General features: G+C 44.7%; 1 protein-coding gene across 6 annotated transcripts in view; it reads left to right on the top strand.

The window, feature by feature from the left end:
- pcdh7b (protocadherin 7b) overlaps positions 1-16,021 on the top strand; it is a 105,826-nt gene that overhangs the window by 40,804 nt on the left and 49,001 nt on the right. For 2 of the 6 annotated variants that reach the window (XM_039822847.1, XM_039822850.1), the window contains exon 2: positions 11,126-11,321. The exons of 2 other annotated variants lie outside the window; for them this stretch is intronic. In XM_039822847.1, coding sequence (XP_039678781.1) covers positions 11,126-11,321 — 196 coding nt within the window. Of the gene's footprint in view, positions 1-11,125; positions 11,346-16,021 lie in introns of all 6 variants that reach the window. 2 more of the 6 variants (XM_039822846.1, XM_039822849.1) reach the window with 1 other exon arrangement.

The raw sequence follows: 16,021 nt of genomic DNA, 5'->3' as shown, positions 1-16,021 counted from the left end.
CCACTGTCCCCCCTTCATCTTCTGCCTCCGCTGGTCATCTCTCTGACGATTCTTTTATTCCTAGGATACCAGCTGCCGGTAAGGTGATAGGTTAACACAAGCACGCACACACACACACACACACACACACACACACACACACACACACACACACACACACACACACACACACACACACACAGACACACACACACACACAGACACACACACACTTTTAGGTGGGGATTGATGGCAATGGGGCATTTGTGCACTGGTACGGAGCTCACTGAAGAGCAGGCACAGGTGTCCAGTAATCATGCCTGTTTGACCTATCTGCAACCTTTGATTAAGGTGAAAAAAAGGTTTTCTGTATTCTGCCTGTTTACTTAATGTCTTAAGAAAGAGCTTCATTGTTGGCAATCTCCTATGTAACCTGACCACGTTTTTTTCTCTCCCTTCATTTAATAAGGGGGAACAGCTTGCAGCTTAGAGAGGACAAGAACACATGAGCTTTTTTTGTACTCCTCCAATGTTTTTCTGAATTTATTTTTGACTTATTGGGCAGAAATACCAGAGGGAACAAACAAGCCGCACTGTTAATTGTGTTTTTTCGAAACACTCCTGTGTTTCTCCCTTAACAAAGTGCCACCGCAACTAGAGTGCCGGAAATCTTGTGACAGTGGGGACCAAAACAATCTGACGCCATTATCAAATTTCCCATTAGCTGCCCCAAAATGACTGCCCAGTCAACAACTGAGTAATGAGAGCTAATAGAGCTGGAGACAAAAATGAGACCTTAAGAGCACGTTGTGGATATTCTCTGCTTTTTTTCCCCCCGTTCGCTGGGGATAGTGTCAAAGAGAAAGCAAGAATATGGAAAGGATTGGAGAGGAGAGACATTGTTGGCTAAGTGCACTTAAAGAAGTGCCTTGGAGGAGAGGACTATCCTACATGCGGATTAGTGTTCATATCGCCGTAATCAGACATTGATACAGGGCCTTGATAGACTGTCTGTATGTGATGCTTTCTGAGGCATGGGGCCTTATCACTTTCGCCTATCTTCTGTAACACACACACACACACACACACACACTGATCCAGCTCTTTAGAACTGCTGAGATGGTAAAGATTGGATTGTAAAATGTATTCGCCTGCATGTGTCACTTTGTGTACATCGTACGCCATGTCAGTATGCAAACATGGTCAAAGGAGCGTGCACACTCATCTACCTTCAAAGAACACATTTGAGACATTTAGGGCCCTATCTTGCACTCAGCACAATTGCCTTTGTACATCGACGCATGTATCATTCCTATTTTGCACCAGACGCGCAGCGGACTTTTCCCTCCACAGACGCACGTCGGTAAATTAGGGAATGTATTTGCGCTCCCGGGGGTGGTTCAGCGAAAAGAGGAGGCGTGTTCCGGCGCAAAAGTTCCCTGGTGCTATTTTGCAGTTTCAGAAAACAATTCCGCCACTGACCAGGAAAATCCTGGTCTAAAGTCAGTGGCGCTAGTCTAAAGTCAGTGGCGCTAGTCTAAAGTCAGTAGCGCGTTATTCAGATGCTATTTTAGGGGCGCATGCTTGGCCATAATGTAGCGTGAAAAAGAAAAATATTACTGAAAATGCGCTTTAGGTGTTTGGATAGGTCAGGAGGCACTTTACAGTACAGTCCTCAAAAAGTCGCAGCATTCTTTGTGGCTTGTTGTGTTTTACACAACATTTTCATGAATCATGGATGTGTTGATGACATAAATGAGGAAATATTAGAGGACTTAAGTAGACGTGATGTTAAACTACGGTGGGATTGGACACTCGATGCGCTTCTGGTGGAGCGGGTGGACAGAGATGTAGTGGGGGGAGGAGGAAGGGGCACAACAGGAGCAGGTGGTGCGTTTGGAGGCCCACGCTGCATGGCTGCAGCAATCCTCTCCAGACTTGAGGAGATGCGCCCGAGAGGCCGCAGCAACATCGCCACCCGGCCAAGACAGGCATTTATTACTTTGCCGCATCCCGGACAGCTCCCGCTGGCGTCCCCTGGTCAAATCCGCCGTCATAATAGCAATCCGCCATGGAACAATCGCGCCTGCTCTTAAAGGGAATGTGAGATGACGCTCTGATTGGTTATTTTCACGTTACGCCCAAACCACACCTAGCTACTTCAGACCAATCCATTTTAGATTTGCGTCGGGCGCAAGAGTCATTTATCCCGCCGATATAATAGCAACAGCGCCCGAGATCCGCCCACAAAGCTACTTGCGTTTCACGTTTGATACTTGCGTTTCAGATCGTTAAAATAGGGCCCATTATCTTTCAGCACCACACACAAAGCCCCACAGGTGTGCATGTTTAATGCGCCCCAACACAATCCCTCATCTGCTCCTGAATGGCTGCATTGTGCGTCATGTGTGTCAGACAAAATTAACCTTATCGGCTAAAGAAAAAACTACATTCTTTCCATTGCCGCCCCCCCCAATCCCCTCCTCAAATGCTATTAACATTTGTTATGTTTTCCACTTTGGCCCCCTGGTGAAAATAACACATGGGGATTGTCTGGGCCTGAGCCAAACACACATAAATTTCAATATTAATTTGGTCGGCACCTCAGCAGCCTGCTCAGCTTCCTAATCTCCCGCCGCAGATCTTCATTATCTGAAAGTGTGCTTTCATCTTAATTCCATTTTCATCCATCAAACGTCAGGGAGGTTTGACCTTGCGTGATCTCAACAAAGATAGCAAGGTAGGGAGGGAGCGGGCGAGAGTGACAGAGACTGGAGATAGGGGAGAGAGGGAAGCTGGGAGATAACGGGCCCGAGTTGAGATGATGAACGAGGATGGAGGGATAGGGAACATGACAGGAAGAAATGTGGAGGGGAGGAACATCTTCAGTGCCAAGTTTCCAGGTCTGTTAAACGTGCGCATAAGTGTGTAAAGCCACTCCATTTTTCATAATCCGCATGTTGCACCAGCAGAGTGTAGCACGTTAGCGACTGCACACTTCTCTTTCAATTCCTTTTCCTCTCCTGCTGCTCTGTATTCATTCCTTCCCTCACTTGCCTTAGGCTCTTTTCTATCCTCCTTCATCCTCTCCCTTCTCACCGTCAGTTTATTTATCCTGACATTAGGGGTTTAATTACTCATTTGTAATAAATTGTTTTCATAATTGTTTGGATTGTAATTGTTGTATGCTTCGCTTGTAGGGAACAGGTGGTAGACAGGATCTGTAAGGGAAGTGTGTGGAAGTGAAATGATCAGGACATACAGTTGGGATTCATTGCATCAACGCAAAGACGCGCCACCTGGTGGTGCTATCCTGATAAAATGAGGAGAGTGTGGGTGATTCTAAAGATGACATGAGGACACACACACGCGCACACACACACATACACACATAGTGGCACGAACTGGCGCTAAAAACACACACTCAAGGACACACACTACTTATCCCACTTGAATGATACATGCCTGCACGATCATACCCAAATAGAACGCCTCATTAGCGGAAAAGCTGGATATTCTCTCTAACCTCCTCCAATCTATCTCTCTCCTCTCTCCTTTGCCTGTTTGGATGGCAGCCCTGATCCCATAAATGCAGGTTATCTGTCATCAGTGACTCAGGATGGTAAATAAAGAATCATTTATCTTTCTCTCTCCCTTATCTCAGTCCTTTTCTTTCTTTATCCTTCTCTCTACAAATCTGTCCATCTCCGTTGATCCTATCACTGCCTTTTTTTTTTCTCTCTCTCTCACTCTGCGTTGACATTCATTTCCTTTGATATAACATTTGAAGGCTGCTAAATCTCCCATCTGTGCTTGCACGGGGCAGGTAGCAAAAACAAGTGAGCTGCTGTTTCTCATATCCGTGGCAGCGAGTGCTCAGCTCTGGCATTTGGCCGCTTTTGGCTTCGTTGATGCCATGTCATGCTTTTTGCTGACACCCAGACCTGTGTCACAAGAAGCTAACGTTAGCGCCAGCCCCAGGCTCGTCACAAACTGACAGTAGTAGGTCGTTGGTCAGATACAGCCCTGCCACTGCTGTGATGGATCCCCACCCCCCCCCTTACACAACAACTGGATCCCCCACGCCATGCCATGCCAGAACTGGGAACCTAAGATGACAGGCTGACATGTGAAATGACATGACAATGCCAAAGACATGACACACACATACACTTTGACTCAGACAGACAAGAGGCACTTGCGCGCTTGAGTGGTGCGCAGGGAGCGATTTCACTAGCACACGTGCACGCGCAGATGTCGGTGTACAAACAACGGGCTGAATTCCAAAAAAAAAAAAAAAAGTACGAAACGCGATCTCAAGATTTTGCAGGCAGACTCTATGTAAGCAACACCAGCGTTAGCGTTTGGTTGAAACTCATTCCCAGCTTGTGTCAGCAGCAGTGGCTCTAACGTGGCGACACAGGAGAAGGCCCCCCCATCCATTCATAATGAGAGGATGTAACATAATTCGCGACTGACAGACGCAAAAATGTACCACAGCATAAACGAAAAATACATTAGTTATTTGGCTGACAATGACAAGCCTCCCTTTATGAATTATGAAGCCTTTATGTCTCATCTTTTACGGCCTTCTTAGCCCCATGCTATCAGCTACATGACACCAGGCTCCCCGTGATGGTGTTTCTGCAGCCCAGCAGAAAAGCAACAGAATCCCACAAAGGGTGTGTTATTTGTCATCTTGAAGCTAATCCACTGCCACTCAACGCCCCCCCCCCCCCCCCAACTCATCTCCACCCCCACCCCATCAACCAAAAAAAAAAGAAAAAAAAATTCTCTGTTGCCATTCAGAGCAGGTCAGGGGTTGGGCTAAGCTTCTGAAGATGTTCAAACGCATCCCCCCTGAATAGTATCTCTGTTACACCAATGGCCTAATCTGCCACTTGAAGAGCAATTAAAAGTTTAGCCCAGAGTTTAAGAAAGTAACCATGTGTGATCTTTTTTTTCCCCATTTTTTTTTTTCTTCCTGCGGGTCTGTCTCTCCGGCTGCGCACATGGGGAGCATGCTAATAGGAAAGTGGTAGCTGTGGCAGTCTTCCAACGGCATTCCAAACACACTGGGCAAAGAAATGACTAAAGGGTGATGTGGATGAAGGAAGAAAATGAAGTTTGGGATTGGAAGGATTTCTCATTTCCTTATCATATGTTTCCTATCCTTTCCCTTTTCTTTCTTCCTTTCTTAGACTCTCTCCAACTTTTGCATCTTTGTTTTCCACTTCAATTTGCACTTCCTTTTTCTCAATCCAAAGTAGTTCCCAAAGCACAAGCTCTGTGACAAAGACTCTATCCCTCCAGAGTTTTTTTTGGAGGACTTTTTGCGCCTAGCAACAACTTTTCATGGCACATCCCCAACCATACAATAGTCAGAAGCATCAGGGAGTTCATGTTTTGGGTTTCCCACTGTTTTGTGTTTTTTTGGAGGCAGGGATTTATTGAATAGTCTTTTCTTACTGGAGCACATACATTTATACAGCTATTTCTTCTGCCAAAGAGTGCAATAAAGGGTCAGTAAAGACTCAAGAGAACGCCAGAAGACATGCGCTGAAGGACATTCGATTGATCGGTTTGCGCGGTCAGATCATAAAACTACCACATGGTAAAACAGAAGGGTAAAAAAATACTCAGGCTTTGAAAGATCGACAAAAGAGTGCTAATAGCATCATCAACTCTTAATGAGGCTGTGTGCTGTGTTACCCATTATGTCTGCACTCCTGTAATAAAAGTATTTTTAAAGGGGTTTAACATGTTTTTATTATCAAGCTTTGGACCCATGTGGATTGTATGACCTTACAGCTCCCTGACATGCATTCAAATTTAACAATCTGATCTCTCATTATTATATTCCAATCCATTATTCGTAGGCACAGTTAAGGTGAGGAACAGGCAGCTTGATGCCCTTGTGAGAGCGGCTGTCTGACAGGATGTGAAAAAACTACTTTTTTTCAAACTCAGCAGACTAGAACAAGAAGAAGAAGAAAAAAAAACACTCTTTGCGTCTTTGTTGACTCAGAAGATAATGTTGGAAACTGAACTCGCAAGAGCCTCTTTTATCTTGGCATTGCTTTTTCTTTTCTTTTCTCCCGGAGTCTTGGGTGTTCTTTGGAAATGTTAACCCCAGTTTCTCCTCTTCATCCTGAGAGACCTGGGAGGAATGTGTGCGGAGGAGTGAAGCTTGAAGAAGACGGGGGAACGTGAGGAAGTTAAGAGGAGCACTGGAGCTTGACAGGGCCAAAGCTATCAGTGAAGCTAGATCATGATACCTGAGACTCTGCAGGCGGTTGCGCTAACAAAGCTGCAGCAAACGACTCCGCCAGAATTCCCTCAACTTACTCGGCCTTGACAAAAACCCTTTTTGAAAATGACCCCCTCGTCACTAACACACCTGAAGGACCATCCACATTCGGCCTCTTGTTTTTGACTACCGAAGTCAGGCAGCGGCGTTCTGTCTTTAGCTTAGCTTAGCATAGTAATTAAGTGCAACTGAGCAGCACCCAAACAGAACCTGAATCCACCCTGATCAGATTCCAATTGATTTCCAGTCAGACATTCACCTTGAGGGCATTTGTCTCATTTATCGCTTTCAGCATTAGTGTATCTCATGGATCTTTTTAATTCACCAGTACTGGAATTACAGCAAGCTTCACCTGCATTTGAGCTGCGGCCAAGATTGGGTTAAGGCAATTTAAGATCCCAGCAAGTATGTTGTTTGGTGTACCGTGGCTATTTGGCACTTTCGGTGTGTCTCAGGTGGCGTATCACAGGTCGCTTTCTGGTTGCCCATTAAAAATGAAACACAGCTTCTTAATTACCGACTGGCACTTTTGGCAATCATGGCCGTACTCATGTGTCACTCACTTCTCTCACTCTGTCCAAGTCTTCCCCCCTCACCCCGGTTTGACTGGCCTCTTTATCCGTTTCTCCATCTCACTTACTCATACTCTCCTCTCTGTATCCCTCCATCTTCTTTTGGTTGACTGCAATAAGACACTAGCCCTGCAGTTTATGCTTGCTCCCCTTGCCCCAAGTCCTGCCCAGCCACAATTACTTCCTGTGGTTCACGGTAGTGGGTCACTGCCATCCGCCAAAAGGTATTTACAGCTGAAATTACACACACTGTGTTTTCCAAGCAGACCTACCTACATGGTCCCATTATCCTTCATACCGTCCGGAGGCTCTGTTGAAGGTGGGCTTAATTATAAATCCAGAGATCGGGTTCAAAAGGCTCCCTCAGTGGATGAGGAGTGGCAGTAGAGAATAAACACAGTCACCACTGTGTGATCTGTACATGTACTGCATCATGATCATTAATGGGTGGCATTGGAAGATTGGAGATTTGATTATGAGAATTTCTTTCGAAAACGCTTGACATTAAGGCCACTGTATCGCCTTAAGTAATGTGCCTTGACTAGAGCCATTGATTTTAATAACACTGAGGTTTCACGCAAAGCAGAGCGTTCTACCTCAAAACAATGTCTTACCCATTCAAGGTTTGCTAGGAGATAAAAGAAGAAGTAAGGCTCAAACATAGTGCTGCTGACAGCGGCTCACCGTCTAATTTGGAGTGGGGGTAGGAAATGAAAATCAAATCCAAGAGGTCACACATTATTGACACGAGTGGCACGGCCCTGTTTTTATTGGCTCCAACTTTGCTTGAGTCAGACAGCCCATGTGTTTTCCCTTCAGCGTCCAGGAAATAGGCCGGGCCAAGCTTCGGCCAGAGCTCCCAGTAAACCTGTGGCTTGTTTGCATTGTTCACTTTTTGGGATGACGGATTTGCTCAATCACCCGTGGCTGTCACAGCTGGCTTTCAATCACAGGCACAACCCCAAAGAGGCCCTCTGAAAAGGGGTCCCCGCATCTGGTGAAGATAAAGCAAACTAGCGCTAACTTGTAATGAAAGCCATACATTGAAAGCATGGCCACTCTCTGGCAGGACACAGCATGGGGGATAGCCATGTACTTTATGCATGGCTATATGTGTTAAAGGAACCATTTGATGAGGTTTTGCTTTGTGATATTTTTTTAAGGATCTCTGAATCCCAGACATTTTAAAATGATCCATCACACAATAGACAGTCAATAAACTGAATTTGTCAAGTCTTTTTTTTCCTTCTGCTTTTTTTTGTTTTGTTTTTAGAAAAATTGTGGCGCTCTTTTAAAATTAGATGGGACTGGGGTCATGCCATTTCAGTGGGTTTGTGTCTGTGCACTGCTAGATTGATTGGCAGCTGAGTGGACCATGGGGGCAGGGTAGGAGGTAGAGGGACCAGCATCAAAGGGCATGTACTCAGTCAGGCTTAACAAACTCCCCGGATGTGAAAATGACCGGTATCTGAGAAGTGGTCAGCTCTGTGCCATATGACAGCATGGACAGACAGTGAGGGGAAAGCTTTCACTGTAACACCCACAGCCTGCTTTTATTCTCACAATGTAGAATCTCCCTCGCCCTCGCTCATGCATTAGCTAGTTACAAGTATCTTCGGGGCAGAAAAGAACCCAGCCGTCAACCCTGATTGTGTGTGCATGGCAGTTAATTTAGTTAATTTTTCCCTGTGGTTTGGCCATGTGACAAGCCCCAAATTTGTTCCCTATGAATACTTGAAAGAGATAGAAAAAGGCATTGGTTGTGACAACAATATGTGATTTCACATGGCATGTTGGACAATTCATTTTTCTTCCCCGGCGACTTCTGAGACACACACCTAGACATATACACACACACAAGTATATGAGAAAAATGACTAAGAAAGAATCGCTTTTTAGTTTATTCATTTATTTAAAAGGCACAGAATGAATGGAGCGAAGGTCGCTGTGCAGACGGTGCTTGCTGTAGATTGTAATCCAAAGCCTCCGGCGATCTCTGTGTGAACTCCATTTCTGGTTTGCAAACAAATCAGCTTTTTTTTTTTTCTTCTCTCTCTTCTATCTCACTCTCCCTCCAGTGAAAATAAGGGGAAATTCAGGTGAATAAAATCTATTTGTTCATTTAACTTTTTTTCCTTCTTCCCGTCAGCTTCTTTTCTCTCTCCCAAACTCAATTTTCCCTCGGTGCGCGCCTGCTCGAGTGTTTCTTTTCTTTGCGATGGTCTCGCCAGCAATTCATTAGGCAACAGTCATTTAATTTGTATCATTAGAAAACAGTGTTTCCCAAGGAGTATGGCACTCCACTAAATCTGATCCAGACAAAGTAGTTTTTCCCCCCACCACAGGCAAGCTGTGGGATTTGTTAGCACACACCTCACACCAAACAAGTGTTTCGTGGTAATGGAGTAAAAAATAAAAAAAAATAAAAACATGGTTTATCTATATATCTTAGCATCTCTTCAAGTGTTATTACACTTACAGAGAGTAGTTCTCCTTCTGGGCCCCTGGTTTTAATTATGCAACAAATGTTTGACTATCCAAGTGAATTTTGCATGAATATTTATACCAATTCATGTGTTGAGTGTTGTTTGTAATTACATGGAAACATGATTTATTGCCAAGATTGCTGTGCTAACCAGCCAGCCAGAGAAAAAGAACCGGGCGGAAATATATAAATAAATTCACAATTTCCACACAGGCATACACAGCAAAAGGACATTTTTTTATTCCCAGTGGCTTGTGGGTAATTTCATTATCAAAAAGAGAATCTTTCACGGTATGTGCCTGGCAGAGACTAAGAGGTGCTTACAGTTAAGTGTCTCAGGATGACAAAATAACAAAAATTCACCTTCCGATGTGACCTGTCAACACTTGCTGAGAATGTCCCACGCATAGCAAATATCCGTGGGGCACGACAAGAGCTTGACATGATGTTTTGGCATCTGCCTCTCAGATCAAATGACGGTGTTCAATGGGGAATGGATAGATGCACAGATTAAAGACGCAGTTACCGATCACAGAGGCTGATAACAGATTTCACTTCATCAGGGGAGACAATTTGGGAACGAATGGTAGGAGATGGAGGGAAAAAGAGATAATGTTTGAGGAATGTGCCTCTGTTCTGTTCAACATTCTCAAAATGGTGGATGGAGGGGGGAGGGGGAGGGGGTCGGGGGCAGACGAGCAGGAGGACAAGTGATGAGGTCCAGCAAGGTGTTGGAGGAGAAGCAACAGAGGCAAAGCTCTGACTGTGTTTGTGTCTAATTAATGAACGGCATTAGCCATTTGTTATGCCATTTATTCTGGTAACGACCAAGTCTGATCTTTCATTCCTCGCCTCATGCTCATTCTCCCTCTTTCTCTCCCCTCCCACACCCTCCCCCCTCTGCCATTACCTCTGTACAACGCTCAGACAGGGATTGAGAGATGTGGAGGGGAGGAAGGAAAACGGACTGAGACAGTGAGCAAGAGGCCTCCGCTTTAATGACACGCTTGGTTACTGCGTAACTCAGGACACTGTTCAATAATGTTTCAGAGCAGGCTACACATATTGACCACGTTAACCCGCAGCTCATCTAGGGAAAGCTGTAGTGTGTATGCAATCGGGTAGGTGTCCCTTTGTTTGTTTTTTCGCTCTGCGGAGTCTGATCGGACTTCCTGCAGAGCCGGACTCTTGCTCACCTTGTCCTCTTTTTTAGTGGGCAAATAAACAAGTGAATGAGGCCGGTGCATTCTTTCCTTCTTAGCTGTATTTGACACACAGGTTTAGCAGGTTGCCATGTCTTCTTGGTCCCCTGAGCTCCAAGCGAGCTTGTGAAAGACTCCCATTGTATAGCCTCCTCCATGTCCTTGTTACAATGTCTTCCTATTGTAAGTTTTCAGAGTGAGAGAAAAGCATGACCCTGTTGGTGCTGATAAAAAGGTCTTTGTTGGTTATTGTATTGTGATAGAGTGGATTACGTTCTGTGTCTTCTTTTTGGAGTCAGGAAAGTTACATCACAGCTAGCTTGGTTAGCCCTGTTAGTTGTGTCCTTAAAATCTAGTTAGCACACTTCTACGACTCCTGCTGACTCATCCAATGAAAGCATAGTCTCCTTACCCTTGCCCCCTTTTTCCTAATTTCTCTACCATCCTGAACCAGAATCCCTTTCCAAAATCCAGGAGGATCCAACTCCCTAGCTGTCGTCAAACAATACCAAAAAAAGAAAGAAAAGCAAAACAGTCCCTTTTATAGTGACCCCCGGCCGTTTGGTTTCTCTTGTAGCCGTTTCGCCGAGTGACCTTCTCGGTGGTGAGCCAGCCCCAGGACCCTCACCAGCAGGGATCGCTGCAGAGCTGCTACGACAGCGGCCTGGACGAGTCGGAGACGCCCAGCAGCAAGAGTTCATCGGGTCCCCGGCTGGGCGCCCTTCCCCTCCCCGAGGACAGCTACGAGAGGACAACGCCGGATGGCAGTGTCGGTGAGGCAGAGCACATGGAAAATGGTAGGGGCAAACACTAAAGAAGATTAAGAAAGCGTTAAGATACAGGAAACACACACGCACATACTGCCTAGAGCATTCACCACAGCGGCCCGCCCGACGGTAGACAGTCTCAGAAACATAACAAAAACATGAGGAGGGTCTGTGCTTTTTGAACATTTGTTAGACATTTCTTTAGATGTTTTTTTTTTTTGGTTAGTTTTGTAGTATACCAGGTGTAATGTGGGGTTAAGGTTGTGATGTAGAAGCTGTTGCAACTTGTATAAGCCCTTCCACAAATGTTCATCATGTGAATACGAGGTGTGGGATTTATTATAAAACCTGTGATTCTGTTTCAGACACAGCAGGCTTATTTGATCACACGAGGGAATATATGTAACAGACATATTCTTTAAGATCAACACCTTTCAGGCCATTTTTCTCCCTTTAGTCCTCTCTCATTTCTTTACAATTCCAGTTTAATTTCACTCGTCATCTACGTTTCAACTGGGCTGAGGATAGATTTTGTACAAGATCTGTGTGTGTTCTTTGAGATGAAGTAAAGGAGGACTAACAATGGGGGGTAATACGCAACTTGAATTGTTTAGAAGCTATATACAGATAGCTGCTGTACTTATTTGTAATGTGTCTTTGGCTTGAGGCCCGTTTGAAGCAGTGTACTTTTCTACAATTTAGAGATAGAGCTGTTCTGTCGGTTGTAATGTAAAAACACTGCAGCCTAGAGAAAGTGAGTGGGAGCAGTGGAAAAACAGCGCATAGTAAAGGCAGTCCCTGGGTACAGCACTGCATATTCCCTTGCAGAACCTTCTCACAGCAGCTAGTTTCCTACCAAGACCAAAATATGTGTGAGTGTGCATATCTGGGAGTGCAGTGAGAGATGGGGGTAATGGTCCCACTCATAGTCTAGGAATCCGAGGCGATGCTTAACAAGGAGTAGCTGTCTTGAGAGTTTTAAGCCTAAGTGCAGAGGCTTCCCCGCTGCAGCTTAGGATAAGGATATTCAAATGGCTCAAAGATTCAAATCCTGTCTTTTTAGATGGAGCTGTTTTTGGAGATGATGTCTTGACTTATCTCAGAACAGTGGAGTCAGTATAATATTACACTGTAGCCACAAGGTGAGCCCCGGACATCCTTTTATGGAAAGGGTAAAATGTCTAGTTATGGGTTTGCAATGACCCCAGATAGAAAGTCAGGCAAAGCGGACAGATGTGCACATCAAACAGGCAGTTACGCAGGTGTCCACAGTGAGCTTTCTCAAATGTTGGCCTTAATGCAGATTAAAATGGATTTGAACCACTTAAATATATTAGCTCATAGGGCTACCTTGTGGATACTTAAAATGTCTTTTTTATTTTTTTAGACAACAGGCCCCGATTTAATGGCCAAATTAGACCCAATTAAAAGACTAATTTCAATTTGGTCTCGGTTTGAAGTAGTAGGACAGGGACAGCCGATGGCAGAGCACACAGTGAGATGAAAAGTGTGATCAGCCTGTCAATCAAATCCACCTTAAGAACAAAAACATAAGTAGTAAAGGCCATGTATCATACAATGTTGTCCGATGTGAAATATTTTACAATTAGCACACTGACCCCAATATGCATGGTGATGCATTTCCCATCAATTCGGGTTTCAGCTCAGTGCGCATATCTTGTCAATTCTCCTTTTTCCACGGTTTCAGAGGGTTAGGGTTAGGGTTAAGATTTAGAGGAGATTTGTTGGAGTCAAGGTCAATTCATGAATCAGTCTGCATCCAAGAGAAACAACAAGCTCTGCTGCTACTCGCTATCTTTGTGAGATCAGCTGAACTGGTGTGTGTGTGTGCATGTGTGTGTGTGTGTGCGTGTGTGTGTGTGTGTGTGTGTGTGTGTGTGTGTGTGTGTGTGTGTGTGTGTGTGAGTGCGTGTGCACGTGTAGATGGAAAGGCAGCTGTACGAGTGAGTGCATGCAAATATTGGCCTGTTTTGTTCAACATATTGTTTTCAAAGCAGCCTCTGAATATATTGCAGCACTCATTCATACAATTACAGTTTATAATAATAACATGGAGTTAGGTAGGCAGCAGCAGGGTGATCTGAGACACTGTAATTGGTCTAGGTCCTGTCGTTCAATCAACAACAGCTATTTGTTCCTGGTAAGGTGTCCTTGGGGAAGACTCTGAGCCCCTGCTTTCTCACTTATGCTAGGTCACCAAGGATAAGGGCATCAGCAAAATGCCTAAGTGTAAAGTAAATGCAATCATCAAAGGTTAGGGCAAATATTGGCAAAGTGCTTCAGCCTCTAGAGCGATGCTAACTACAGTCATTAGCACTCCCCCTTGTGTTGTAGCCAAAGCACACACAGACACCATCAGCACTGCTTTATATGAAGCCCCAGCTCTTTTTATAAAATGAGGGGAGTTATGAGGAAAGAGGGAGAACAAAAGTTAGCAGATGGCTTGCAGTGGTGCTCAGTGTTGGCATGGGCATCATTAGCGACAGGTAATTGCAGGCATTTATGTGCGTAATGCGACAGTGATTCGTGGTTTTTATTTTGTCCTGTAGACGAACAGAAGGAAGTAAGCAAAGAGGGAAGTGTGTAAGTGTGTGTGTGTGTGTGTGTGTGTGTGTGTGTGTGTGTGTGTGTGTGTGTGTGTGTGTGTGTGTGTGTCAATGAAAGCGATTGGTGTCAATTCAAGACTTTGGGGTCAGAGTGTCAGTTTGAGGATTTTTGTTTTCCATTCACAGTGTTAGTGATTCATCATTTTTGATTGCCATTGCTTTGTGTCAGGGTGTAACACGAACAAAGGCTCGTGTCCCTGTTTGATTCCGTGCCTTTTCCGGCTTCTAACTTGCTTGTTGTCGATCGATGTTCTCACAATGTGCAGGAACAATCATCCTCCTCTGCAGCTGCTTGTCTGCCTCACACACATGAATGTACGCACACCAACACATTCAAACACACACACACACACATACACACACACACACACACACACATGTGCAGGCATCCATACTAACATGGACCTGGACAAACACACTTGGAAGACAACACACACACACACACACACACACATATGTGCAGGCATCCATACTAACATGGACCCGGACAAACACACTTGGAAGACAACACACACACACACACACAGTTTGTTTTTCACTCTTGTGCCTCCCGCTCTCCATCCTTCCTTTCTTTCCACCATGCACAGATGTGCCGAGGGACTGTGTTTTCTTTTCCTCATCTCTTTCATCAAGGTCAGGATTCAAACTTTATTATTTTCTATTGGTTGACTTCTTTCCATAGGGAGTGTCAAATAACAAGAAAAAAAACAACCTCTCCATCCAAGACGGTCTTAAAACAGGGAGTGCCGGGGTCATCGCGGGAATATGAACATTCTTGACACAATCCACTCTGCACAAACTATCACACAAAACTCCTCTGTAGTTTCCTCTTCACAGACGTTGCTTCGGCAGAGTGAGAGACAAGCTGCATGTCTGGAACCTGTGAGAATTCGGCTGTATCGTCATGTTTCTGACTTTGTAACGTTGAATAGCGCACAAATAATTCAATTTGTAGTCTTTACAGCAAGAAAAACATTAATTTTACCAAAAATCTGGAGCTGCATCTCGTACCATATAGTGCTCAGCTATGGCATTTGCAACGTTTCAAGAAGTCTTGATCTTTTTGATGCACAGCTGGGCCCCTCACTTATTCATAAGCTTACCCCGGTGCTCATCAGATATTCATAAACGCTGAGTGTTTGGAGTCAAACACCCGATTAGGCCGTTATGGATGTCAAAGAGCTCTTCCAGATGTACAGCGTTATCGGTGGGTCAAAGACTCGTGCTTTATTATTGATCTTCACATCGCCAGGGGTGGGGGAGCAAAGTGGATTTTTCAATTTTTTTACCGTGTAAGTTCAAGTACACCTCAAAATAACATGCTTCCACACTGGCCTTTCATGATGAGTGAGGTGTGGAAAGCGTTTTCACATGAAACCTCCGCGCAAATGTGAACAACCCGCGGCACTAAAGATGTAATATCATTGTTCAGTACGTCAGTGCAGCTATGCAGAGGGCTGTGCCTGTGGCACATAGACTAGCCAAGAAGTGATGATACCATGAGAGATGTTGGGAAAGGAAAGAAGAAGAAAAAAAGGTATGGAGACAAAAAAAAAAAAAGCGAGGTGCATTCCAAATTAACAGCTGTTGGAGAAAGTGTTTTATTCTGAACATAAATGCTCGTGCCATTTGATGAAAAGCCAACTTGCTAGTCGCCGCCTCGTTGCTCCTAAAAAGGCACAAAATGCACATGGCGGTGTGTGTGACTGTAGGCCCTCATTGAAAGTAAAGTCATGTCGCTGCAGTGCCATGAAACAGCATTCTGATCTCCTTCTCTTTCTCCTGCAACTTCTGGTTATATATATCTCTGCATCCAGATTGCAGAAGACGAGGCAAAAGTACAGCCGTCGTTGATGTAAAAATCAACGCATCTATACCTTCTGAAAACAACATGGCCGCCTCACTTGAGTGGGCCTTTTAGTGCACGTGTGTCCACGCTGTCAAGGATTTATCCTATTTCATCCACAGCGTAATTCATTATGTAGCGGCTTCTGATATAGAATAAAAAATGCTAATGCATAATTTTAACCTTTCACTTTACCTCCTCGAATTCAACCGGGAGTTAATACAACTGTGCGT

This window comes from Perca fluviatilis, chromosome 14 (genome assembly GCF_010015445.1).
Source record: "Perca fluviatilis chromosome 14, GENO_Pfluv_1.0, whole genome shotgun sequence".
Classification (NCBI taxonomy): domain Eukaryota; kingdom Metazoa; phylum Chordata; class Actinopteri; order Perciformes; family Percidae; genus Perca; species Perca fluviatilis.
The sequence above is the reverse complement of the archived record's forward strand: the minus strand, read 5'-3'. Positions and strand labels throughout refer to the sequence as shown.